Here is a 27,860-nt window from a genome sequence, read left to right as displayed (position 1 = left end):
ACAAATACTACTTAGAATCTTGTCCACAACAAAAGGCATTTCTCTCAAAGTTTTCAAAGCCATTGTGCAACAATGTGACTGGTCCCCTTTAAAACATCTGCACCTAGACTTGGCTGTTGAATATTTTTATGATAAATTCCTCAATATACTAAACAACCTAGCTCCCCTTAGAAAGATCCATACTAAATCTAAGTACATACCATGGCTTACTAATGGGACTAAGGAACTCCTACAGCAGAGAGAGCACGGAACCTATACTATAAGACCAAAAGTCAAGATTCCCTCTTCTCATACCATCAGTTACACAACCTTGTCAAAAACAAATCAAACAAGATAAAAAGCTTTACTATACATCCTTCTTTCTCTTCTTCTTTCAGCTTTTCCCAGTTAGGGATCGCCACAGCAGATCACCTGTCCGCTCATGATTGGCAGTGGAGTTTTACAGTGTCGAGTTGCCAGCCCGGTGCCCAACCTTCTACAGAAGGCAGGCACACACACACACACACACACACACACACACACACACACACACACACACACACACACACACACACACACACACACCTACGGCCAATTTAGAGTGTCCAATCCACCTGCAGCATGTCTTTGGGATCTGGGAGGAAACTGGAGCACCCGGAGGAAACCCAAGCAACAACAGGGAGGACATGCAGACTCCACACAGAAGGCACTCCAGCCGAGGATCAAACCGGAGAACCTCTTGCTGTGAGGCAACAATGTTAACCACTGCACCACTGTGGTTGCAACAAAAACACCAAAGCAATCCCCAGGAATTCTAGGGTGCCATTAAACAATTACTTACACTTGGACAGAACACAACCTCATCTCCAACCACTCCAAATACCACAGATAGTACAGCCATGCAGTAGTGGCTTTGGTATAATTGGTCATGAATTGCTTGTTCCTATACAGCAGACCAAGCTTTTTGTTTATTTTTTTGATTGTTTGGGCTGTGTGTACGTCAAATTTGAGATAGTTATCGATTACTACTTCTAGGAGTTTAGTGTGTGTTGTTGGGGTGCTTGATTTAGTTTATGGTGAAATCATTATTTAGTGCAGGAGATCTACCAGGACTGAAGATAATTAGTTTTGTTTTTTGGGACCGAGTACAAGTTTAATGCTAGAAAACCATGCTTCGGCCAGAGTAAAGTTATGCTGCGTTATTGTTTGACGTTTGCTTAAGGTTGGGGCGGCACATATGACAGTAGTGTCATCTGCATATTGCACTACAGAGGCAGGAGGAGAGGATGCAGCTATCTGATTTGTAAATATGGAGAATAGTAAAGGACCAAGTATGGAACCTTGAGGGACTCCTATGGATATCGGGAGAAGGGAGGATAGTTGGTTCTGCCAAAGAACTGCTTATTGGTGGCCTGACAAATAGCTGTTGAACCATGATATAGTGAGAGAGTTAATGTTAAGTGTAGATAGAGGTTTGAGAAGCATGCTGTGGTTGACCTTATCAAAGGCTTTAGATAAGTCTAAGAATACAGGGGAAACGAAAAGCCCAATGTTTCTATGGGTGTTTACTATGTTGGTATATGAGAGTAGAGCTGTCATGGTACTATGGGAGGGTCGAAAGCCATGTTCAGATGTTGATAAGGTTATTTTTTAAAAGGTATTGCATTAATTGTGAATGTACTACTCTTTCTCGTTTTTTTTGATAAAGAAGATAAAATTGCAATTGGGTGGTAATTGGTGAGCTCAAGGTTGTTGCCACCTTTGTGGAGTGGAATAATAGGAGATATTTTCCACAGGTTAGGTACTTTGCATTCAGATATGGATCTATTTATGAGGATAGACACAGGGTAGGATATGGTTTCTGATAGTTGAAGAAAATCAGCGGGAAGTTTGTCAGCTGATAGCGTGGTAGGTTTTAGTTTTTTGAGGAGTTTAGTAAGAAGTTGTGTAGGTACTGGAGACAAGGAAAAACTAGAGGGAGTCTGTTGTGTAGTAGGATTAGTAAGGGTTGGAGAAGGTGTAGGGCTGGTGGTGTTATTTAGGGTGTTAGAGCTAGGACTGTTTTGGTAAAGAATTTGTTGAATTGTGTGTGGGTGCCCTATTTGTCAGTTGATACTGTGGGTGTGGGAGTGCCAGTTTTTACCTGGTTGCAGTAATTTAGAGGCCCAGAATTTCTGAGGGTTGTGAGCATGTTTTTTTTGTAAGGTTTTGTAGTAATTGGTTTTATAAGCTGTTTGGACTTGTTCCGTAGTGCCAAGTAGGTTTGTTTTGAGGTAGTGGTTTAAAGTTTATGATATTGAGCCCAGGCTCTGTCTCAGTCCTACATTATGGTTTTAGTTTCTTTTGTTAACCAAGGGGCGTAGTTGGTCTTAACTCTGATGGTGCATGACTGTTTTGGATTTTGAGAAAGGTTGAGTTAAAGTAAATGCTAATCACTCTCGCTTGTTTCCCTTGCTTTCTCAATTCTTACCAACTCATGCCCACTTCTGATCTCCATGTCCAATCTTCACCTGAACAACTGGTTTACCTCATTTGGAACACTTCACATATCTGGACTCTATTACACATTACCAATGCCACATATAACACTACAGTACTTTAAAATGTCAGCAACATGTATACCCAATGTTCACCATCATTGCTCACAGCATGTTACTGTCTTATCACTAATTTTATATGCACCAAATGTCACTCCTGAAGATGCAATACTACTGTTATATTAAGCTGCACAAGTCACTAGTATTAAGCAAGACAAAAAAGTAAAACTCACTGAAATATATAATAGTACAAAGAGAAACCCCAAAATAGTAATCTACTTAATGATTACATTTAAGTATTTAATGAGAAAAGAGAATGTCTAAAAAAAAAAAAAAAAAAGTGAAAGAGATGCTGCAGATAGTCACAAACCATTAACCGATACAACACTTTTGAAGAAACACACTTCCATCAAAAAATACCTACCAAAAGTGGTGCCACGAGGGCTATTTAATATTTTTTTGCTCTCAGCCAACTGGGACATTCACTTCCCATCACTGGTGCCAGGGTCGACCAAAAGGGGCCATCATACAGACTGCCATCAAGGGTGATTAGTGATTTTTCAATTTTTGTCTCCATCTTTCCTGGTAGCACTAGGTATGGAGTGGTAATGGGGATGTGAAATTAACCATTCACAAAAGAAACACCCGTTTCTGTAAAGTGCTTTTCCTTACAGGCCTCCACATCCTACTGCACCCCGGAGGCATGGAAATCTCCAAGGAAACTGCACCTCACAATGTGCCCCAGAGTGCTTGCACCCTTCCAAGCCATGCCCCTTCATCTACTCCCTCTTGGCTAAAGGCCACTAAACGAATCTTGGTCACCTGGGTCACAACCAGGGCTCCATCTCTCTGTGCCACAGAGCAAGGCTTAAGGTGATCTATATATTCATTGCAACAAAACCATACTCTAGTTTTAACATCAATAATCTGACAACCCCAAACTGTGGACAGCAAAGCCAAAGGAGGTGGAATTTCAATACTTAAAAGACACACACACCAGAGGGTGGTCAAACAGTGTGACGCACACAGGAGACACTCCAGGTGCAGTTAACCGTTGACAAGACCCCTATTCAAATTATAGCTAGCTACAGGCCCCCAAATTTGACTCAAGATGCCGTCTCCAAATATCTGCACCTCTTCAAATCTATCAAGATTCAACCCTTTACCCTGATCCTGGGTGACTAATTACCTAACCATAGAATGAAAAAAACTACTCATGCCAGAACATAAAATGCTTTTATCAATGCAAATGCCTTGGAACAGCTAGTAGATACCCTCATAAGAGATATCTTGGATTTGGTATTAGCCAACATGAGTAAACACTGCAGCACCCTTAAAGTATCATCCTCCCTGGTAAGATCTGACCATAAAGCGGTCACTTTCGAATTCACCATCTCCCCTGACCCCCCCCCCCAATAGCTAGGGTCAAACAAAAAAAATTCTCCAAAGCGGATTACAACATTCTGAGGGATGGTATAAACAGCTTGAAAGCCCTCTCTCCATCTGTGGGAAATGGCACCAATGTCCAAATCTACACCAAAGTACTATACGAGCATTTATATAGATGCATGGAATCAGGAATACCTGACAGGACAAAATCATCCTCCGCAAGGAAGAGTAAACCTGTCTGGACATCTGCAATAAATAAACCATATAGCACAAGGAAAAAATCGCTGTCCAGGACCAAGGAGAAGCAAGTGCCCAATTGGAAGCAATCTCTCCTTAGCCTGAACAAGCAAATAAGAGCACTAGTAAAATCCTCTAGAGCCAAGAGTCCAAATTGGCCATATCTACTAGAGACAGTCATAAGGCCTTCTTCACATATGTCTGCAATCTGAAAGGAAGCACCCAGATCTGTTCAGAACGGGTGGTAAAGGACACCACATGCACAAATGCTGTAGATACAGCCAATCTACTGGCTGACAGATTCAGTGAAAACTTCTCCTCTCTGTCTCCCCATCAGTAAATCAGGACATCTACAGTACCTGCCCCCCACCCCTTATCTCTAGGGAACAGGTCATCACTGCCCTCTCAAAGGCAAAACATACAGCCTCCATGGGACCCTATAACATCCCAGGTCGCATCCTACATGAACTCAGGCATGAACTTGCAACACCATTAGGCACACTATTCAACCAAAGCCAGAGTACCAGCTTTGTCCCAAGCGAGTGGTGGACAGTCACTGCCATCTCTTTACACAAAGGTGGAGCGCCCACTGATACAGGAAATAATAGACTCATCAGCCTAACTAGCCTGATCTACAAGGACATGGACCGGATCATGGATCTCATTAACATGGGCAATGGCAACCTCCAAACACTCGACCCCACACAGTTTGCCTTTGTCAAGGGGAGGTCATGTCTGTTAAATCTGGTTGACGACTTTGAGAGAGTCACCAAAGCCATGGAAGAGGGGGAGAAGGTGCACACCCACCTACCTTGACCTAGCCAAAGCCTTCAACACTATTCTCCACTCGGGCATAATAGATAAACTCTCTCAGCTAGGCATCAATCCATATGTTACCAGATGGGTAGCAAGCATCAATCCATATGTTACCAGATGGGTAGCAAACTGGCTCACTAATAGAACCCACCTAATCAAAATAGGGGAAGCCAGCTCAAGCAGTAGACCCACAACGAGTGGTGTACCCCAGGGATCAGTCTTGGGGTCTCTGTTATTCAGGATATACTTCTCAGAGGTGCAGGCCAAAACCAGTGGGCTATGGCTTACCAAGTTTGCAGATGACTGCAAGATATGCACAATCATCAATTCCCAAAGTGATATGGACGTCCTCCAAGAGGGTCTCACCCAAACAAATGACTGGTGCCAGAAACATGGTCTCAAGCTGAATGCCAAAAAATGCACCAGCATCCCCCTTGGGGAAAGTGACATCCACACATATCACATTAACAACATCCTAAGTACACAATTAGTAGTAAGGGATTTGGGCACCCAGGTTGATAGCAAACCTGACTTTTGATTACCACGTTGCTTCTGTTGTACATGGCCCAACTCATAAGTAAGGGTATGTCATCCAAGAACAAAGAGGTCATAACATCCCTGTATTTTTCCCTTATAAGGCCAATTAAGGAGTACAATGCCCCCTTCGGCATGTACCTCGCAAAGCACATGCAGCAGCTGGAAAGACTACAAAGGTTCCTCACCAGGAGAATCTAAGGCCTTAAACATTTACCCAACATAGACAGCCTAAAAGCCCTGCCCCTCTACTCAGTTTCATACAGAACCTGAGGTGACCTCTGTCTTGCACACTAAGTAATCTCAGACCCCACACCTTGAAGGGACTGCTGCATATCCACAAGTCAAGCTCCACTCGAGTAACATGTGTGTGTGACCTCAACCTGGTCTGTAACATCAACAGGACTTGTTGGAGAGGGATTTGTGACCCAGAGACTTCCCCATATGAGGAATAGACTCCCTCTCCATGTCAAGCAAAGTGCCTCATTATCCCCTTTTAAGCACAACCTGGATAACTGGATGGGAAACAAATACACCCCTGGGATTCCACCTCTGTCCCTGCTGGACAGGGGCTTTGGGTGTTGACTTGTCTAAACATGGGCTAGGCTTATAAGGGCCTCAGGGCCAATAGCCTAGTAACCTCCTATGATTTAATCCCTTGACACTGCAGTTAACCAAATCTAGTTCTGATCTTCACTCACTCCCTTTATTATATATTACTATTTACTCTGACATGAACATAGTGAAATGTAACACATACAAATGTGACATTCAGCTTATTAATTATGGTCAATATATTTTGAAGGGCCTTTAAGGAATGAATGTTTTGAAAATAACACCTACATGTAAATGATATGAACAGCAACCACAAAAATAAATCTATACAAATTTTTACATATTGAAGATGCCTACTACAAGAAACTCATTTATTATGAAAAAACTTAATAATTTGTATTCAAAAATACTTCAAAATGTAAACTGCTTCTTTTAAAACTAAAAAGGTGAAGGTACATCTATCTTACGAAGAAGTCAGCTTCTATGCCCAAACTACTATATAACCAAAAGAAAGGGAGGCTTTCATTGGCAAGTTTAGAATTTCATAATAAAATATTTACTATAACAAACACATACTGGCTTCCATGAACTGGAGTGAAATTTGCCAATAAAGATTTAAGCAGTTGATTTTAGTCAACAGGATTTACTACCTTCTAGTATTAACTGAAAAAATTTGTATTGAAATATTTACAGAGGATGTTTCTTGTACCTCATGGTATTCAATAAATAGTCTAAACTAGTGAAGAAATTAGTTGGAGATGTGAAAAATTTGCAACAGTGCACTGGTCTCATATCTTTAATGTATGTGATAAAAACAAAGTTTTTTGGGAGTGCATTAACGACTTCTTTAAGGCTCTTTGGACTGATATCCGAATACTCTTGATTACCAATGCTCCGATTCCCAGATGTACAAATTCATCTCAATATTCCTTAGTACAGACTCTTTTAGCTATAGCAATGAAAGTGATTACTCTTAACTGGAAAAAGCCGGTCTCTCCCTCGATTTTACAGAGTATCAAAATTGCCAAGACTGTCTGCCATAACGAATAAGTTCCATCAAATTTAGAGCTATTAATAACAACTTTCAATATTAGTCAAAAGTTAAAACATTGCATGATAAATATCAAATGAGTTTAGTCGAATTGCATTATAAAATATTGTGTGAATCCTTTACTTATATTTATACTTTGTGTGAAAAATAATTTTTGAACTAAGGGAAAAATGCACAAAACAAATGAATATCACTCTAAAAGCCAAGTTCCCTGTCCATAGACGGTTTTATTTAAATAGCACTTGGTTTTTTCACCGAGAAGGTTACTCAAAGTTACTGTTTCTCTCCTAAAACACTTGAGGGATAATACCTTTACACATGGTTAGACTTAAGCCCATGTCACATGAACTACTTTTGTTACTTTTTCAGTGATTTTTAAAGTTATAACTGCATTGCTAATGAAGGCAGCTGTGTAAAAGAATCATGCATGCACTCTTAATTCATTCTGAGTTTCATTTTGTTCTCATTTTCTCTCGAGTTTTATTTTGCAAATTTCTAGTTCATCAGTCATATTTTTTTAAGCTGAATATACTGATGGCTCGACTCTTTTTATACATATCTTGTGCTTTATCAAAGGTGATGTCTGCTTCTCTCACAAATAATTCTCTAATTTGATAATTTCCGATAATACATAGTCTTCTCGATTGCCAGTAAATCAGGCAAATTACTAAACTCAATTTTTTTTTCTATATATTTCAGTTAGTCACATTAGCATTTACTGACCTCTGAACACTGACTTCTAGTAAAAAATAAATGGCTTTCATATAAAAGATTCTTCATTAACTTCAATTTTGAAGATGATTTGGGACATTCAGGAAGAAGGCAAGAGGAAAGAGGACGAAGTTCATCAAAGAGGTGGAAGGATTGTGAGAGAGATCTGCAACAAGCAGGCATGAGTGTTGAAGAAGGCAGGAGTGTGGCACTGAGCAAAGAGAGCTTGCAACACTTAAGTATCAGTAAGTGAGATGCACTGCAAAGTATTAAATCCAGAGTTATCAATTTTCAGACAAGTTTCCATGCAGCTTCAACATTGCCGGTCACTGTGAAGACATTTTTGAGCCAAATAAAAGAATAAATGCAGCTTAAAGACTGGCAATTCAGCTAGACTAAGCAAAAACTGAAAAAAATTAAATATTGTGTGCAAAAGCAACATTCAAGACTGAAAATCTGTTTTTAAATTAAAAAAAAAAAAAAAAAAAAAAAAAAAAGAGTGCAATCTTAGTATTTCTTAATGTAAAACACAATTTAAAAACAAACTGGAAACACATTTTACTGACATTTGAAAAAAAAACAAGGCTCTTAACATTACACATTATATGATTCAGTACAGGCATCTTTAATATATAAAAAAATACAAAAAGACTGAAGAAAATATTTTCAAAAGCTTCAATATCTGGTACTGTATAAAAGCAGCATTGTGTAGCAAAGTAACTTTAATTATAGGTTCACAGGTTCAAAGGTAACTACTAGCAATCAGTCTATAGACCACTAGAAGCCTAGCCAATAAACCATATTCAAAAGTTCCTTCCATCCTCAAGGACAACACAACACAGCCAGGCAAAATGCTTGATGCTGTCTATCCCATTATCTAGGTTTACTCGAAGGCAACAAGGGTACCACTTTGCTTGACATGTAGTGGAAGGTCGTTTCAAAAGTGAGGAATACATTGGGATATAGATCTATTACTTCAAGTCTTATTTATCGGTTGATGAAAGTTAAATTTTTTTAAACCTGGTATTTGATGAACTATTTGTTCTGTGAAGGATCAGGAGGTCAAAGGGGTTGTAGTTTTCATGGCTCAAAAGGCTAGATGCACATCCACAGAGAGGTTTATAAGACACAGAGTACAGAGAGAGGGCTGTTGGTAGATCTGTCTGGATAACAGAGGGTAATTGAGGCTACTGATCTTTTTAGTTAGGAATCTGAGGTCTCCAAAGTTATATGATTTATGAGCCAAAAGGGGCATTTTATTCAATAATGGGTCTAATAAGATACAACTCGGACAGAAGGATTTCAGATCTATTTTGGTTGCAGACATGATGGTTAAACATTATCAACATCAGTGCCTAGATCCCTTACAGCTGTGTCTGACTAGAGGGATGAGTCACCTATACAGCATGGAGGTGGAAATACTGTTTACTAAAATGAATTGTACTACATTTTTTCATATTTAATGAGATCATCGTTCTTGCACCAATTGATAAGTCTAAACCATGCTGAAGCAATTTTGGGTCAATGGATGATTGAATACCACCACCCAATTAGAAGTTGTTTGCAAATGTAAACAACCATAGGCCAGGATTGCGGGCCTGCAGCTGTAAAACAGATGCCACATAGGGGAGGGTCCCAACAGTGATCTCTCTGTTATACCAATGGTAACACTTTTTTTTGCTTCTAGAAGAGCTGCCTGCTACTCTAACATGACTTCTGCCAGGCAAACAGTTATATCAACTACACAACGCACAGATTTATATTCATACTTAAAAGCCTGTCAATAATTTCTGCAATGGGAACAGTGTAAAAGGCCCTGGCCAGACGCAGACATGTATGACAAACTCTATCCGTTGCTTCAGAGACTTTTTCAAATAAATTAGCAAAGTTAAAGAGGCAGGATCTGCCTTTTACAATGTTGAAATTGAAAACTTTTAACCTGAACCCTTATCAGTGTCCAGATTGACAGCTGAAATAACAGATGATTAACTGGTGTGTAGTTGTCAAGATTCAGGATACCATATTGCATAAGTATACAAAGTATTCACATAGCAGAGATGTCTGAATCACACAGCATCATCTATGATGCACATTCAACAAAAACCTTTACTGAACCACCACTCATGGTCAAGTCACATGGCAAACGGGATCCATGTACTTGCAATTCCCCTTAAAATATTGTTACTGCTCATATAGGACATGCAGCTCACATAGTCATACACTACAAAAAATAATGGAATCTAGAGATCACTGGGTCCCATAAAGGCCAATGGGAAACAGAACCCAAGCAGCTGTGATTTCTGACAGAAAGGACATGTTAGATTAACAACTTGGAAGAAACTGCTGACAGTTTTGTCCCACATTAAAAAGATGTGTTCTTTGTAGTGAGCTCCAGTGTGGAAACTAAAAATTATTTATTAAAATCTTCTGAAAAATCTAGTTAGCAATAAAGTGCATAAGGTTATGGCCATAGATTGCAGATGAGCTTTACCAAGTAGTCACAAAGTCGATTTCTTCTGAGCAAGTCAAAATTGTTCCTAAGCCACTCATGGAAAGAAGCAGTTGCATCTAGAGGGTCTAACTTGGGTAACAAAGAAGGAAAAAGTGTCTACGAAACCACATAAAACGATAACGGAAAATGGAAGTCCTTACAAAAAGGAGGCGTTACAAGTGAGGCCCTACAATGTCCAGCTGGACATTTTTCCTTTATTTTACACATAAATAGCCAAATTTGGAGAGGGGGAGGAAAGCATAGCTCTGTGTAGGACACAACTATACAATAAGTTATGACAAAAATAAGAATTTGACAGTTCTAGTAGTAAAATGTATGAAAACTTGGATTTAATGCAAACAAGTCAAAACAGTACCATTGGAAATCAAAAGCCCATTGGAAAAAGACTGCAAAAATGAGGAATAATGTGGAAACAGCAAAAAGAATGAGGGGAAAAAGACCCTGAGTATTTAGTAAGGGAAGACTGGAAAGGGGAAATCCATGAAGGATGGATGGAAAATAAACCAATCAGTAAACTGTTCTTCTCTGTACAAACTGTTGGGCGACCAGCATACATAGTTCTATGTGGTATACTGGCAATGTCACTTCCATAAAGATCAAAGGGCATCGAATGGTAATAAAATAGATGTGTAGGTGTCACAATGGGACACTGCAAGAAAAGAGAGACTACAGTAGTTAATATGCACACCCACAAAGACAGACAGTCCCAGCAGGCCAACAGCATCTTTTCAGGGGAGCTGGTTGATTTATCAGTTATACATTTTCCTCAGCCAATGTTTAAGGTTTCTGATATGAGATTTCTTATTACTTGTGACAGCAAATGGTTGCTTTATGTGGCTGTTTGTCAGCATTCAGCATTTTATGTTGGAAAGAGGACGCATTTTAGGACCCAGATTCATGAACATTTGAGTGACATCCTTTGTATTAAAACAATGCTCTGTACAAGCATACAATTAAACATACTGGGGCTTCATTTAAGTTTATGTGAATTAACAAAATTAAGTTCTCTATGCCAAATAAATAGGACTGGATTAGTTTACTTTCTGATGAACATCTATGGATTGTCAAACTGGGGTCTTTTTTAACCAGGTCTAAACTGTTTAGTATTTATTAAACTATTTTAAGTTGCATCTTTAATGCAAGATTAAGTAGAGGCAATATTATTTTGAAGAGCTCTATTTAAAAATCGTGAGCTTCCCGGATCTAATATACTGATGATGGCATGAGACAAAACCAGTCTAATGGATATTATATAAAATAAATAAATAAATGGCACTTACAGTGTGGTGTTTTCTTGGTACTGGTTGGTCATATTTGGATTTTACTTTTTTTGACCACCTGTTGAGTAGGATTTACATGCGGAAATTCTAATCTTTTGGAATCCCTTTCCAGGGAGCAACCAGAAGTGGTATTCATATTGACCTGGGGAAATTTGGCCAAGGCACTGGAGAACTTCACCTACTCTTTTTGCCAATAACTGGCATGGGATCTCCAACATCCACCTAAGCTACAACCAACTCAGGGAAATGTGGCCTTGGTTTAATATCTCATCTGAGGGATGGCACACTCAGGCTGTTTACTGCCTTAGTTCCAAGTGTCTTGAACCATCAGACATGTCGTTTTTCTTCAGAGAACCTGTGCGTGCCTCCAAAGCCTGGTCAGAGGTATCCAGTATTTTAGTTCTGTCCCTTTTCAACTGAGCAAAGGGCATTCCTAGATTGGGTTATACTGGTGTTATCCACCAACAAAATTCCCCTGTGAACAGGGAAAGAAGAAGTGGATTATGTTAAGGCAGAAAAAGTGCTTTCACCACTGACTGCTTAGGTGTCACTGTAGTATCCCTCTTATAGCCTCTTCAAAGGGGCCATGAGTACTGAGGACATGAAGATGAGCACCTTTAGGCTAATCCTCAGTTATGGAGGGTAGGGTAGCAGCCACAGAAAATGAATTGAGAATTGCTACATTTCCTTTTGGTAGGGAGTTCTTTCTTGAAAACCATATTGTACATATTTCATATACATTGTGAGGAGTTGAGGAGACTTCTGCAGGATGAGGGGAAATCTCTAGCTTAGTGAAGTTCTGGACTGTTTTATTCAGTGCCTCATTCAACAACTCCTTGTACACTGCCTGAATAAGGCAGGCACCCAGGTACAAATAAATGTGTATGATCTGTAGCATGAAGTGGGCAAAGACTAGTGCCAAACATCCTGCAAATACAGTAGAAATCCCAAACATGGAAGTGAACTAAAATGTTTGGATACTGCTAGGAAATGAAGGACTTCTGTGTCCCTTGTAAATGTGGATACAGAAAATATGTGATTTTCATGCCCAGGATGACCAAAACTGTCTCTGTAGGTAAAAGAGGTAGAAGGGACTGAAGAGTGAGCACCCAGATTTTTTCTTATGAGAAATATGCTCTAATATATATTGATTTCCAGGGTGCAGCTCTTCTTGGAACAAAGGATGAAGTAAAAAAATGGATCTGATAGAACAGAAAGTACTTCCATTAAGAGACAAACTGCTATGAATTTTATCTTGTATCATCATCTTAGGAGTTACTTTACCCAACAACCTACAACAAAGCTCTAAACAGTGAGATTTTTCTGCTAGGATATCTTTGCCCCTATGCCTCCCAACCTTCAAATCTCCCCAACTGAACTTTAGTCTATTCTTTCCCTTTTAATGAAGATCACTGGTGTGGGGATGAGAACAGTCTGGAAGGGTCATCATTCAGGCAGCCATGAGGGGGATTTACGTACACACTGACATCCCACCAATAAGGATGCATTGTACAGACCCCTAACCACTCATCCTGGATTGAGAACAAGTGCCCTGCATCACCATAGGTGCCCTTCCTATGCAAGTGTGTTCTCCTGTGCACCCCTGAGGTGGTTTAAGTAATTCCTAGCTTGGTGACAGAACAAGCTTCAGAGCCATCTTTGCATTGTTGGCCCTCCTTTGAAAGACTGTGGCATTCTTGGTTTTCCATTTCCATACCCCCAGGATAGAAAACCCATTCTCCCAACAACAGCTGCAACAGACTCCTGATCCACTAATCAAACTTGTTACCTACATTGTAAACAAGGCTTTATCCCTCTAAGCCACTGCAGCTGGCTTGCCAACATCTAAACACAAAGTTTGCCTCACAGATGATGGTAGAAGGAAGGAAGAATGTAGTCAGGAATGCAAGACGTCCTCTCGAGTGGGAAAACTATCACTGTCCCGGTCACTGCCTGACTGTGTATACCTGCTTCAGCCACCCTTCTCGACAACCTTCTGTTTAAACTACTTGTCAGATTTCTAACAGAGCAGTCATTTGGATGGAAATTCCCTAATGCATTTGGATATACAAGACTGAAAGGTTTGTTTTACTTTCCAGACTGTTACCTATCACTTCTAGGTTTTGGATACTTTTTGATATGGAGGCTTAAAAGAAATCCTTGTCCTTAGGTACATTTAAAGCTGCCTACTGACATCCTCAACCAGTGGTTGTATCCTTAAATACACATAATCTAATGACTGAGCCTGAAGCCGCTACCTTAGCTCAGGCATCTACTGCGATGCGGCCAAGTTTTACAGCAGGTTCACCAACTAATGACAATCTGTAAGAGTTTAAAAAAATAACACCTGCATCTGGTACCTCCTTATAATGTATCCTTGTTATTGGAGCATGTATTTGACAGTCAACCTGAAATGTCTAGAGTGTCAGAAGTAAAGGCATCAAATCTGTCTGAGATGACCATTGTTAAGCAAAGAACCATCTGCAGGAGCCAGCTTTGATATAATACTTCTTGCCATGTATAAAGAAATGACAGTATATTCATATACCATTGTTTTTTTCTTTTGTATAGATTTTTAAATTTTACTTCCACCCCACAAAACACAGGTTTCTGGGTGCTGGTGGCTCCCCTATTCCTAACAAATCAAGTTAAAACTTAGGAGACAAAAATAAAACACCAGTTCAGAAAACTTCTTTTAGCATAGTTAAGTTTGTTTAATGTTTTAGTCAAAATAGACCATCAGAAAAACTAGTTTATTTTTTTTTAATTTTATTTATTTAACATTTGTTAACTGGGAAAGTCAGACTTGGAACAAAGCCAATTTTCAGCGGAGGCCCAGAGAGAAAGGCTCCAGATGCATGTCTTTGTAATGTGGGAGGAAACCAAGCACCCAGAGGAAACCCACACAAACGCAGGGAGGACATGCAGACTCCACACAGAAGGCACCCCAGCCAAGAATCAAACCGGAGAACCTCTTGCTGTGAGGCAACACTACTGATACACCACTGTGCCGTCCAAAGTTAGTTTAACTTAACTACACTAAAAAAAATTTCAGCAGGTGTTCCATTTTAGCAAAGTTCAGCGTTTTACTTTTGTTTTTTGCTGTTTGGTTACACTGTACCATCAGGGAGTTTTTCAGTTTGGTTGTTAAAGCTTGTAAGCATCAGACACGCTGAAATACTCTACATTCACTTCAGTTTTTCCCAACTGGAACATCCTCTAATGTTCAGTGGGAGGGGGACAGTAAGACCTAAGAATAAAGACTTGCACATAAGCAGCATTTAGACCTCAGTAGTACAGGCAACATCTTCTGTATCTATGAATGTGACAGGAGAACTCCAAATGGTTCTTTTCTCTTTGATGGAGGTGCCCCACATGGAGAAGGTCCTATGGGGGAATATGAATTTTCTGATATGCTGCAACAAAATTCTTCAGTAAACTGCTTGCAAAGACTACAGAGGCTGAGAATGGCACTGGCAGAACCAGCAATGCACGCATCAAGTTTACTTGTTGCAGTTCAGGAGACTAAGCGGTTCAACCTGCTTAGACTTTCTGTAACGGGGGGGGGGGGGGGGGGGCGGCTAACCAAAAGTAGATGTTACATCAGCAGTGGGAGAGTGGCTTCTTATGGCTGTAGCTGCTTTGGAAATGGCACCAAACTGTGATGCATCACTCATTTCTTTGGAGGCCTGAAAAGACTGGCATGCCATTATTCCACTACCTACATTCAATGGAGCACTGGCAGACAGGGATACATCAAAATGAGATATCAGGTCTGAGGGATAAATATGTGCCATTACTGCAATAATGAAGTTGCAAAGGTTCCATGTTCTTTGCCTGTGACAGCTTTCACAACTGTCTTAACCATCTTTGTTAGGACACTTCAACATCTGTAGAAGACAATTCTTCTACTTCAGGAGAGGCCGTTTCCAGTCCTAAAAGCAAATGTTTCTCTTTGTAAGCTCTATGAATGCACTCAAGTGTTGCACCTTTCACAACAGTGTTTTCACTAATGTAACCATGTTTTCACTTGAATACTTCTTGTAACAGTCTATGCACAAAACTCTAGACAAAAACCATTCCGTAGAATCTTTCAAGATAAGCACAAGCACACTTGCTCGTGATCTTTTCTAGGAATTACATCAGCCTTAAAAAAAGACTTCCAAGTTAGAGTTAATCTGGTAATAACAATGCAAGGCAATAACCTACAAAGGAAAAGAAACACAAATGGATTCATATTCTTAGGTATGGATGTCACCTTGAATTGTATCAGTGTAAAAATTTCCAATGCTTGAGTGACAAAAACAGAACAGACAAGAGTCCCAGTGCTTCTCTTCATTAAACCATGTGCCTGCTCATTTCCAGTGGGGGAAAGCAACCCATTCAGGAACATCAGAAAGCTCAGAAAACTGGGTCAGTTGGTCAGACACTTGCCTGCTATGAAATTTATCCCCAAAAGTTACTATTACCAATGCAGCAGTAATGCTTATGATAAACTATGTAGGTTTCCCCAAGAAAAACACATTTTACCAAAGAACAAACTCAATAAGCAAATATAAAATGATTGCATATTACAAATGATTAAACTAGTTCCCACCTACCAAACTGGTGGCAAGAAACAAATTACAGGAAGAGGACAAAGCTCTAAAACTGATGAATGCATACATTATGCTGGCAGAGGAAATTTACAGCTAGTAACTTGCAGATGGTTGTGGCCAAGTGTTCTAATGCATTATGGTACCAAAATGAGACAGCCTTGTTTAAACTGGGATCAGATATCTTTAAATTCCCAGCAGAACTGCAAGCAAAAGTTCTAGTGTGGTTAGGTGAACAAAAGCAAATCAGACTACGCCTTTTACAGAAAATAAAATCAGCTACCACACAATAAGTTTCACTTCTGATTCCACTTGTTATAAAACTAGTTTACTTTGAAACGGACTGTCCAGGCAAAATGTCCCAACATGAAAAAGGCAGAAAAAAACAGGAAATATTTTTAATAACACTCATCACTGACATAATACTTACACCACATCAAACCACACGAATCACCAAAATTATGCCCCATATGTCTAATGGAAGGACAAAAAGGGAAAAAAACAATTGCAACTAAAACAAATTTTGTTCTTTTAAGTACTTGTATAAAACATTTCATGATATAAAGTACATGTTATATTGTAAAGCCGTTTTGTAGTGTGTGCAGTGGGGAGACTTTAAATGTGTGTGGGGGGGTCTTTTCAGTGACAAACGAATGTGTTAAAGATATTAAATGGTTACTAAAATAAACACTTTTTTAGTTGCAAAAAATACAGGTTTGAGTACAACATGAAAGGCCAAACAGACGCAAAGGTAAGTTAATCTAATGCTGTGATCTTGGGCTGCTGGGGATGGGGGGGGGGGGTAACAGTGTACTGATTACATTAAATGTAGAACTATGATGATAATTCCATTTGCTTTTACAAAGGTGGATATCTAGCTTAACGTTACTTGCTTAAGCTATAAACACATTTTTTGTAAGCAAACAAGCTTGAAAAATAAGAAAATGATGAAAGCCATGAAAAATACTAAGCTTCCTGCATTTGCAAACATATTAGCTTTTTCCATTAGCAAATGTTCAAAATGAGATACAAGTCTGCAGCTGAAAACAGCCAAGGGAATTCTGTATATTCTGTTCTGGGTGTAACTTACAAAGATTCCTTCATGCATCTGCAGGTTGTTTGCTTTTTTTACTTTTAAATGGAGACGAGCTTCCTGAAGGTGCAAGGAATTAATCTTGAGAATTCTGAGCATTCTCTGATGAGGGAAATGCAAAATGTAGAGGTACCACCACAAGCAGTTCAGTGAAAAATAAAGTTCAAAATTATGGGAAATGAATAAGACAAAGCAGCCTCCCCAGCAACTTTAACACTTGAATACATTTAATAGACAAGTGCATCTTCTTCTTTCGGCTTTTCCCGGTTAGGGGTCGCCACAGCGGATCACCTTGTCCGCACATTGAATGGCAGTGGAGTTTTACGGTGTCGAGTTGCCAGCCCGGCGCCCAACCTTCCACAGAAGGCACACTCACACACACACCTAGGGCCAATTTAGAGTGTCCAATCCACCTGCAGCATGTCTTTGGGATGTGGGAGGAAACCGGAGCACCCGGAGGAAACCCATGCGACCACAGGGAGGACATGCAGACTCCGCACAGAAGGCACCCCAGCCGAGGATCGAACCAGAGAACCTCTTGCTGTGAGGCGGCAATGCTAACCACTGCACCACCGTGGCTGCCCATTTAATAGACAAGTGCATAATTTAGTTTTATTTAAAGGTAGTCAGTGCACTTTTTCTTTGTGCTAAGTTACTGTTTTCTGAAAGCATACAAGCTGCTTTCACATCTGGGAGTGGAATACAGAAAAGAAAACAGCACACAGCAACCTGGTGTTTGTGGGAACACATGCTGCAAAATGTGACATGGCATGGGTAACCTTAATTACAGATGAGGCTTTGACTGTGGGTGCAGCTGCTGAATTGGGACACCTGTTCTTATCTGGAGGGTTAACCTGCATTTGTTGAAAATTGCACATAGTTTTGCAAGTTGCTCTAAGTTAACAGGGGATGGGGTATTCTGAAAAAAATTTTTTTTGAGGGTTTTACTTAAAATCAAAAAGTCTTGAGTAATGTGATATAGGTTTAAACTGAGATGAGAAGAAATAACTGTATAAAAGTTCAGCCTAGCAAACAGTGTATGTAAGACAAAAGTTGGAAATCTAGATTCAAAAAATGTCACATATAATAAGTGGCCATATAATCTTTATCATAACTACTACTCCATGGTATCTTGCAATGTAAATGGCCTTAAAGGTATAGACAAAAGGAAAGATAGTTGAATTATATTAAAAAATACAGAATGCAAATAGTAATGCTGCAGGAGACTTATTTGGAAAGAAATCAGCATGTGAATGGATATTCAGCATAATGTCAGGGATAAAATAAACTATTACTACTACTGATTGCTAGAAAGGTTCCAACAGTGACAGAAGAGTGAAAAACACAATAATGGTAGATTTGTGGTAGTAAGGGGCTACTGACAAGGGATGAAGACTATGTTAGCATGTATTTACATTACATCAATAAACTGCTATTATTGAGCTTGACACAGTTTTTGGAGAAATCGGCTTTCAGTAGGGAATATGACTTACAGGTGGGTTCTAGAACTTGATATGCTATACTGAGGACGTATCAGGGGGACCAACCCTACTTCTCTGACAGTACAACACAGTCACCTACTTCTAATGAATTATTTATTACTAGCAACACGAGCACAGTTACTCTAACTTATTCTAGTAATGTTAATGTAGTATGCAACACTGTTAAAAAGAACTGGCTCAACCTTATGACGGACCCTGATTTGAGTAAGGTTATAGGTCCCTCACCAAAGTTTGCATTTAAAAACAACAAAACACTAAAACAATGTCTTGTTATAGACAGAAGCCATCTCGGGAGAACACAAGCTGAACGCGGGGGCACATACTCTTGTAGATCTTGTAGTGCATGCATATCATGACGTCTTTCTGCATATATTAATGTTTGGACTTTGTCCTGGTCCTTTATGCATTCTTGGATTTATCTTATAAACACATGAATTTAGAAAGGAGATTTTTTGCCAATGGGTATGACTAAACAGGGGTACAAAAAATAGGCAAGAGGAGCTCCAATTTCCTGGAAAAACTGAAAAAGAAACCAAGGCATTGGGAGAAAATAACTGGACAGGAAAAAGTAAGAGAGAGGGAAGAGACCAGGAAGAACTTTGGACCGGTAGTAAGAGAGAGCCTTCCCCATCAGGTACTGATATCAGAATATAGGCAATGAGAAATTGGATATGGAAGTAAGTAAAAGACCAGCCCTGGAATTGTTTTTAGCTGAATCTATTACAAACATTGCTGTTTAAAAGGACTGATTTAGCAGGGCTTATAAAATATTGCACGATAATTATAAAAATCAGAGGAGTTTAGAAATGACTGGAGAAAAGAGACTGGAAAAACAATTTACAAAGGAGCAATGGGAGGACACATATATGGCTCCCAGGTGTGCAACCAAGTTCAGAAGTATCATTTTTACTTGGAAGTATTTGCATAGTATTTTTGTACTATAAGCAGACTTCAAAACATTTTTCCTCAGATAGCAAATGGGAAAGTAAAAGGTAAATGGAAACATGTTTTTTTGGGGTGTAATGAGTTGGCAGATTAAAAAAAAATCTGTAGAGTACTCCATCAGAAATATTGGGGGAACAAATTGTTGTAACTAGGAAATCATTCTTTTGAGCTGGGATACAGAATCTGAATTGCCTACACATAGCAAGGCCTTATTTAAGTTTAATTCTGCTGGCTGCCAAAAAAGCAATTACTAGAAAATGGAAATCAAAATCTAAACCAACTGCATTTGAAGTACTGAATATTGTAAAATAGATAAAGCACTAGAACAGGAATACGTAAAAAAGGAAACGAACAGATTACATATAAATAAAAGGAATGTGTGGAAACAATACATGCAGAATAATTTTATGGAGGAAGACTGAGGTTTAAGGGAAGGAATAAATTGAGAGAGTTGTGTAATGTTGGACTGAAAGACAGATGAAATAAAGAAAATGTAATACAGAAGGTATGTTCATGGAAAACTTAATATGGTTTGGTTTCTTTTCTATTAATGTATGTGTGCCTATATCTTAAGTGATATTTTAATAAAAATATTAAATGAAATAAGTTTTTGCTATTTTTTTGACCCCCGCCTGATGATCAGCACCTCTTAGCCAATAACACTTCATTTCCCAGTCATTGAAGGACAGGTTCATTGAGGCAGCTACTTGCATGGTTTGCGGGTTTTACTCTTTCTGTGGCTTTGTCTCTGTGCTTGTTCAGTTCCACAGAGGCAGATGGGATATGTAATCGGTTGCCTTTCTCGGGCTGTCCTCACTTCTACAAGGGACATACATTGAAAGAAAATACACTGACGAATGTTAATGCATGGAAGGTGGCTTCCTTTGTCTCTCTCTAGAGAAAATATACATCTGTGTTCCTTGAGCATATGTAACCCCTCCTCCTAAAAAAAGGGAAACAGCCTGTGTCCCCATTCACTTCTCTTCCTCCACTGCCACATCTGCTTACTAAACCCCAGTTGTCTGAGCTGTGTTCAAGGCTCCATTACTCTGCACCATGGAACCAGGGAAGCATGTGAATAGTCATGGACAACATACCAGGATTTACCTTTTCAGTTTGTTTCAAGTGTTGGTGCAAGTTGAGAGCTAGCCGATCCCACCATCTTCCTCTACTGTCCAAACAGTAAACATTCTGTGACAAAAGATTACGAAGTTCTTCCACAGCCTCCTGCAAGACAGAAAGGTCAATATTGGGAGCAGCTGGAAGGGCATCAGGCTTCAACACACTTTAACTAACAATATCCCTAAAAGGATAATTTGACATTTGGTACTAAAACAACTGCTGCAAGACCAAAGATACAAGGATAAACACCTAAAGTGTGCTTACATAGTCATTGAAAAATAAAGCTGAGAATGACGTTCATGATGCTGGAAGCATACCCTTAGAAATGAATTCCAGTCTATGACAGCCAAGTTATTTAGGAATGCCTGACAATGCTCTATACAGTGGACAGAGACAGGCTAATTCTGAACAACTGGCAATCAAAAGTAGTAATGGCATAGATGAATGCCAAGAGAAACTCGACTTCACACAGCTAAACAATCGCCTCTGCCTGAATCACCATGTCAACCAGCGCAAGGATTAGGGTGAGTGGCCAAAACCAGAAAATGTCAGCTGCAATGCAGGACGCTTGGCATTTCTTGGATTTTGAACAACCAGTACCTGATGACAAGTAGAAATGAAAATAAACTAGTACTCTGCATAATCCAACAAACAAAGTCATCCAAAGCTAAGTGGTATGAAGGATATCGAGGAATACTTGACAGATAAAGCTTCAGTCTTCGAAAGGTTTGCATGAAAAGCGGGACAAGCAATTCCAGCATCAAGTTGAAACAGAATGAAGGAATAAGTCCCTTTTAGCAGACAACATACATGGACTGTTTCACCCTTCATGAAAGACAAAGGTTTCACGGCCATCAGTTCATTATGCCATTGCCTAAATGAAAAATCTAAGATACAGTAACCACCACAGAATTAGAGAACGCATATTTAAATAGACACACCAATGGCAACTTTTCCAGACAGTGTAAGCAGTACAAACTTAAAAATATAAAAATGCTAAGTCAGACCAGGGGGGCTATGAGACACAGGACTATAAAAGTTTTTAGCAGGATGTCATTTATAAGCCATACTCTGTCCAGTTAAAATGTTTTAATTAAATATATTCCACAAAACTATGCTTCAAAGTGATTTTAATGAATATTTTGTGATATTTGTGAATTTAAATGTCTGTAGGCTTTATGATCAATTAATTAATTAATTTGCACTGGGTGTAAAATAAAAGATATGAAGTTTGAATTTGTTACACTTCTGATGAATGAAAGCGCTTAAAAACTTTATGCGAGACTTATTTGGGCTATTTGGTTTAATGGTCCTGTGTCTCATAGTCCCCTGGTGTGACTTACCAGTGTTTTTTATTTTCACATTTAAATAAAGACTACTGTACTAAACACAACAGGCAGAGAAACAACCTGATCATCTGAATTACCATAAAAGCAGCCAGTACCATGGCACAAACAGATCAAGCCAAGCGACCTGGGTTCAATTAAAGTCTTGAAGGTCTGAGGCGGAGGAGTAATGGTATGCCTATCCTAGGGAACAGTATGCAAATCCACACATCCTGTGGTTCCCTTTCAGAGGAGATGAAGGATATGAAGGGGATCTTGTCTTCAGGAAGGGCAATGGCTGAATTGACATGGAGGCAGGACGATATGCCAGCGTACCCATTGCATGTTCATCCCCTAAACAGTAGGTGTATGTGTAGGGGGAACCTAGGGCAGATGCAAATAATTGCCTCTGCAGCACATGACACTGTCTCAAGGTGCATCAACACTCCTCACTGGCCCCAACCTGGGTCTCGGATAGCCTGTAGGAGGGAGGTGTTAGATTCAGTAAACCAAATAAACAATGAAGAGCACTTTGGGTCAGCTGATTGTCGTTTGTGAGTGGGACCAAAAAATATTACAAAACTACCTACAAAGCAAGTAAAGAAACATGGAGAAAGCCGTTATTAAGCATATTTAACAGATTACTTTAACTGAAATTCAAAAGTGAAAAGAAACGAAAGAAAAAATTACCACTACAAATCAAAAATATAAATGAAAAATATTTTCCAAATGTCCTGCAATCTGAGGCATACCAATACCAGAATACAATAAAACAATTATTTTAGCCACACTAAGAAAAAAATCAAGTCACAGAATTCATAATAAATACAGATAATCCATTTTAAATTGTTTCCTTGATCTTTAGACATTTTAATATATGCATGCAGTGCCAATTACCTTTTTTGGGATAGGCTCATACACAACTATCTATAAATGTATTTTATGCCATACTGCATTACCCAAGCCAGTACTGCATAAACAGATGCATCAAACTTGAGATAAGAAAAATATGTTTTCTCTCCTATATCTCACCATATATTCTGATATATACGTTTACACATTCTGTATTTTTCTCTTCTCTTACCAAAAATTTCAACACAGTCTTATATAGTAGGTGTGTCTGTCCAACATCATACCTGACCCTACTGCCCTCAGTTAATTTAATGCTGACGTCCACACCAAAACTATCCTTCAACTGTAATACTTCGTCCCAAGTCCGTTACATCATCTTTCAAAACATGTGCAGTCCATTTCTGGCCCTATTAACTCCTGCTTAATGACTCATCAAGAGGACATACAGACTAGTATTTTTCCTTTATGCTTTTGCCCCTGCATCTGCTGACCATCCAGCCTCCTCAGCTGGACTTGAGTTCATTTTTCAGAGCCGCTTTTAAAGGGAATTTCATTTGCCTTGGCTGGAAGAGTTTACATTTTTTGTTATTAGTTACTTTACTAGGTTTTATTCAGGCAGAAATATTTAAACTTTCCAGTGTCCTTATTTCCATCTTATACTCCCTTGTAACATTACTATATTTTTTTTGTTTACCGTTTTAAACACTGAAGTTTAATTTGTAAAGTTAAATTCACAAATTAAAATAAAATATAATGAAAAAAATCAGGACAGAAGAAGTTTTCCAGCAATCTATCTGAACAATCAGTAGTATGAAATAATAATGCCTAACTTTACTGACCAACTGTAATCCTCAGTGATTTATCAGAAAATAAAGGGACAGAACACGAATATGATGCAAAATTAAAGATGTTCTGCAAAATCAAGGAGTTAAGAGGCATGGGGGGTTGCAATGGCTTGCATTTTAGAATTTTTTGTCATCATTCATTTGATCACAATGAAACATCTGAGAAGTATTCAGTCAAGAAAAGTGACTAATTGGTATCACATTTATGTACGTGCATGTTTCAACATATATAACTGTGTGCACACTCCTATGTTTAAACACTTACATAACTTTCACTTTGGATGTGAAATGTTTCTTCCAGTAACAATTACATATGTTACAGCAACTTTAGAATGTTAGGAGGAGGAGGAGGAGGTATTTTATATCAAAAATACATAAAAATATACTAATAAAAATTTTTTAAAACAATTTAATAGATAACCCATTATCTAAGTGCAATAAAGCCCTCCAGGATGAGAGTTAGAACAGAAATAACAAACCTTCCAGGGATTAAGAGGTCTGATGCCACACCTCTGGGCAGTCCATTATTTCCCTCAATAACACTCAGGCTTTCAGGCATTATTGCCCGTGTGTTGCTCCGCTATGGAGCACATTAGGTGAAACTGTTACAGTTGTATAACAAATGTTGTTAGAATGATTATTCTTGGTTTTGTTTTCGCTGTGCAACATACTTTGTCAATAGTTATAACCGCCATACATGCTTTCAGTGGTACATCCTGGTCTGCACCTGAAAATATCCCATGCAGAGGAGTGTTCTGCTCAGGGCTGAACCTGAAAATGTTCCACGTGGATCACTGTTTTACCCTAGTTAACAAATGAGAATACATAAACAAATACTGGTGCCGCATTCAAATCATACTAATTTCCACTTTCACATACCAACTAAACTTGTGGCCCAAGAAAAAAAAAAATACACTGAAATGTATAGCTAACACTGCAATAATTTCACAAGGTACAATGGCACATTATCAGACATTTAGTTACAAACATTCTAATTAAAACAGTCTAGAGAATTTGTTGTTGGAAGTCAATACTTCTAAACTTTGAACACTCATTACTTATTTATATTCACATCAAAATACTGTAGCAACTTAATTAATGCAAGAAAATCAGATCACATTGGTGCCATAAACAAGTCCTATTAATTTTCCCCTTCCAAAAATGTTTAAATATACGACCCAAAATTTAAAAAAAACACTGCTCATACGTCAGCATTACCAAAACAATACAAGCACAGCAGACATTACACTCGGAGCTTCTATACATTTAGCATTACATTACTGAACACTCAGATGACAGCCCTCCTAACAGAGGCATAATAATATAGGCATCTTAAAAAGTTCCAGCATCTGAACCCACGAACTATAATGTTTTATTTTATTTACTGACATTTGTTTAAGGGAAAGTCCAACTGGGCAAACAAGTCCCTTTTCAACAGAGGCCCAGGAAGAAAAGCTCCACAACAAACAGTAGAACATATACAACATACAGAATACTCTGGTAACACTTAGCAGCAATACACAGAAAGCTCCATGAGAACTATTTACAGTAGTACTTGCATATCATACAGAAAAGTCCAGGTAATATTAGCAGCATTACATACAAAATGGGAATGAATTAAAGTGGATAACTGCAAACTAAAGTATATTGTTACATCATAACCACTGCCAATCCCTCACACAGTTCAAACTACTTCTAAAGTCTCATTTGTCTAATTCTTGGCTCTGCTCTTGTCTAGCTCCTGGCTGACTATCTTTCCTCTTGTCCAACTCCTGGCTGATATCCAGATGTATTGGTTTTCTCACACATACCTTATCTATCCTCTTCTGTAGATGCTTACTGCCTACTTGATATATGTCTAACTTATCTCACCTATAAACTAAACTCGCCATACGTATTACCTCTCTCTTTAGATACTCTGTTTCAGTCTTTTCACAATTACTCTGTCTCATGGCTTCCACACATCACCTCCACCTTGCACTGTGGTTTGTATACTACAGTTACATCTACCATAAGTCATGCTTAAAAGATGTATTACACATGAAACAATTATTTCCTACTTTTTTATGTACTGGTTATGGTGCATAATATACGTTATGTACATCTTAGTATACTTATTATATATAACTTATGTGCTTCTGTTTATGCTACTACCGAATAAGTTTATAAACTATGTATCTTTTATTATTTGTATCTTTTAGCGCTTTTCCCTAAGGCCTCTACTGAAAATGGACCTGTGCCTAGTTGGACCATCCCGGTAAACAAACGTCAAATATTTTGCAGCAATGTAATCAGCCATTAGCTGCAGTTAAATACTTGTACATTAGGTTATATATAAGTTTGTGCATTTTGCTATAACAATAGTTGAAGACAGAAAACAGAGAAGAGAGAGAGTCACTGATGTGTAGGTACAATGGAGAGGTAGTTTAGGATTAATTTAGGCTGGGGAATAGCAGGGACAAAGCCTGCAGTCAAGCAGGAACAGTTAATTTTTTCTTTTAAGATATAGAAAATGTTGTGGAATCTGAATGGAGACAGAACTGGGTTCCAGGATTTTGAGATACAGTTGGAGTAAATATCACTTCATGCTTTTGCTGTGAGCTTTGTGAACAGACAGGAGAGCTCTACTGGTGGAGTGGAGTTCAAGTACATCACTAAGGGGCAGGTCATTTTATTCATTATTTATCTATCTTTGTTGACTTGGAAAGTCCAAATAGGCAGAGCCCATCTTCAGAGGAGGCCTGTGGAGAAAAGTTCCAACACAGTACGTTTATATTAAGTGAATTTGAGACCATTCTCAAAAAAAGGTTACATTTCTCTGCAAAACACAGTTACAAGTCAGATATATACAGTAAAGTATTTACACATGTACATATCACGACACTTCTAGTAGCACTATAACATTGGAGGTAGCAAACGGATTTAAGACTAATCTGTGGGCAAACTGACGTCAAGAGTAGGTGATGCAGCTCAAGCCAATTCAGGTGCCTTAGAGCAATACAGGGATGTGTGGAGTACAGCTTGTTGGAAGCAAATTTGGTTATTTCTCTAGTTTAGTCGTCAGGGTGGAATGGAGGTTGGTGAAAACAGGAGAGGCATACAGAAATGCAGGCGGCAGCAGGTAGGTGGATGATAATGCTATACAGCTGCTTTTAGTTATTCTTTGGATCTATACAGCAAATCTAACTTCTGATGTCTGACTGCTTTGTTGGATATGGCGGTTGAATGTCATGTGTCATCTACTATAACCCCTAGTAATTTAGTACTGGAGGCTACCTCAACATTTGTGTTATTTGCAGAGGTGATCTGAAAGTTATCTCTGCATTTGGTATGAGAATTAAGACTATAAACAGAATTTTCGTCTTTTTGGTTTAATATTGCTAGACAGATTTCTATGGAAGTAAATGAATCTTGCATGAGCTGTTACAGAAAACGAGACTTTGGGCAGAGCAGATAAGGGTTGCATCATCAGTGTAGTGGACTAGTTTGGCATGTTTTGAGGCAGTTTGCAAATTATTGATAAATATATTAAACAGCAGTGATCCTAACGGAGCCTTAGGGAGCATCAACAGAGACTGGTAAAAAGGTAGACATGCTAGATTGCCATTTAACTGCTTAGAATCTGTCAGATGGGTAACGGAGGAACCAGGAGGGACTGGAGTAGGACAGCTTAAGGGAGGCAAGCTGATGAAGCAGTTCATTCAGACAGTCAAAGGCTTTCGATAGGTCCAAGGAAAGGGCAGATAAAATGCCTGTGTAAATTGAGATATGATTAATGCTGTTAGAGAAATCCATTAGTGCAGCAGTGGTACTGTGGTTTGGTCTAAAGCCATGTTGAGTGGGGGACAGGAGGTTACTGTAAGAACGTGGTTTAGGAGTTTAGAATGGAAGCATTTTTCTAATATATTTGATAGGGGCAAGTATGGCTATGGGTCTATAGTAGGAGAGTGCAGCTGTGCTTCTCCCTATGTGTAAGTGTA

At 38.8% G+C, this 27,860-nt stretch overlaps 1 protein-coding gene across 1 annotated transcript in view; it reads right to left on the bottom strand.

The window, feature by feature from the left end:
* FAN1 (FANCD2 and FANCI associated nuclease 1) overlaps positions 1 to 27,860 on the bottom strand; it is a 571,422-nt gene that overhangs the window by 181,974 nt on the left and 361,588 nt on the right. The window contains exon 6 of the mRNA XM_044078482.1: positions 20,844 to 20,963. Coding sequence (XP_043934417.1) covers positions 20,844 to 20,963 — 120 coding nt within the window. The remainder of the gene's footprint in view (positions 1 to 20,843; positions 20,964 to 27,860) is intronic.

Source organism: Protopterus annectens, chromosome 7.part1 (assembly GCF_019279795.1).
Source record: "Protopterus annectens isolate FY-2018-M chromosome 7.part1, PAN1.0, whole genome shotgun sequence".
Classification (NCBI taxonomy): domain Eukaryota; kingdom Metazoa; phylum Chordata; order Ceratodontiformes; family Protopteridae; genus Protopterus; species Protopterus annectens.
This window is presented reverse-complemented; position numbering and strand designations above follow the sequence as displayed.